At 48.8% G+C, this 1,407-nt stretch overlaps 1 protein-coding gene across 1 annotated transcript in view; it reads left to right on the top strand.

Annotated features, from left to right (window-relative positions):
- Positions 1 to 264, top strand: part of LOC103592202 — an 18,880-nt gene extending 18,616 nt beyond the window's left edge. Inside the window, exon 7 of the mRNA XM_008574810.1 lies at positions 32 to 264. Coding sequence (XP_008573032.1) covers positions 32 to 206 — 175 coding nt within the window. The 3' untranslated portion in view covers positions 207 to 264. The remainder of the gene's footprint in view (positions 1 to 31) is intronic.
- The last annotated feature ends 1,143 nt before the right edge of the window (positions 265 to 1,407 follow it).

Raw genomic sequence — 1,407 nt, 5'->3', positions numbered from 1 at the left:
CATGGGCATGTCTTGGATGTCTCCAATGCAGGACCTCAGCCTGCAATGGCCCCCCCAGCAGTGATGAGGCTCCATCCTCTGCTGTGAGGGCCTCCATCTTCTCCCCACCTGTCCTATTGAAGTTCCAGCCAGTGCCCAGACCCAAAGACGACTCAGAAAACGACCCTGGAGGCATAGAGTCTGTGCCTCAGAAGAGGAGTCCATAATCTTGTGTTTACAGACTGTGGTCCAAGGAATGAATAAAGTTCCTGTGGAGGTGCCTTCCTCCTTGTGCTAGGCTCCTTGGGGGTTGTGCAGTTCCATTGGCTCCCTCCAGACTGAAGAGGTGGTCAGGGTAGTGCAGGCCTGACCCCCTGGGCCTGGGCCTGTATACAGTAGGTGGGCCGGTTGGCACTACTGTGAAGTCCCCTCACTTGTACTCTAACATGGCAATTCAGTCATGTGCACTTTGAAAGAGAAATGGGGTGAGGGAGGTTGCCCTTTGGTGACTGTAGCCCCTTTGGGCTTCTCTTGACCTGACTGAGTTACAAGTCTACTGGATTTTTCCTACACCTAGCCCCCAAACACAAGCCTTATCTGGAGGAAAATTAGCTGGCCTGTCAGTTTCCCTCTCTAAGGAATTTCAAAGATTATTCTTTATTGTTGCCTCATGCTGACTTTAGAACTCAACTTGCATGTGAGATTTAGTCCTCACTAAATGCCTGATGACTACAGGGCATTAGCAGATATTCATCGAGTCCTGGTGTATGCCCGGCACCTTGCTTGAGACTGGAGATAATAAACCAAGCAGTCAAGATCTGCCCTTAAGGAGTTTACATCCCATTGTGTGTGTGTGTGTGTGTAAACCACTACACAGACCAAATTACTACAGAAAATCCTATGGGAGATGATAAATCTTACTGGAGATATATGGATTGGGGTGGTCACAGAAGGGCTCTTGGAGGAGGTGACATCTATGTTCAAACCTAGAAGATGAGAAGAAGCCACAGATGAGGTGAAAAAGCGCGAGGACAACTGGCTCTGGGTCGTTGTTGGTTCCGTTCAGGAGAGTGAGGATTGAGGATAGAGGGGATCAGGAATTCTGGTTTGACCAGACATGTTAAATGAGTTCAGTGGCTACCCCAGTGGAGGTCGGGACTGCAGCGCTCGTGGTTTAGCGTTGAGGCCATGGGATACAAGTGGTGTTTAAAACCACAAGCATTAGGGGATGGCCTGTGGCTCACTTGGGAGAGTGTGGTGCTGACAACACCAAGTCAAGGGTTAAGATCCCCTTACCGGTCATCTTTGAAAAAAAAAAATAAATAAATAAAAATAAATAAAACCACTGAGTGTAGACGGAGGCCCAAGTCTGAGACTCGGGCAAACGTATTGATATGGCCCAAGGAAAGGGTCTGGCAGAAGAGACAG

The sequence above is a fragment of the Galeopterus variegatus genome, unplaced genomic scaffold, assembly GCF_000696425.1.
Source record: "Galeopterus variegatus unplaced genomic scaffold, G_variegatus-3.0.2 Scaffold1109, whole genome shotgun sequence".
Taxonomy (NCBI): domain Eukaryota; kingdom Metazoa; phylum Chordata; class Mammalia; order Dermoptera; family Cynocephalidae; genus Galeopterus; species Galeopterus variegatus.
The sequence above is the reverse complement of the archived record's forward strand: the minus strand, read 5'-3'. Positions and strand labels throughout refer to the sequence as shown.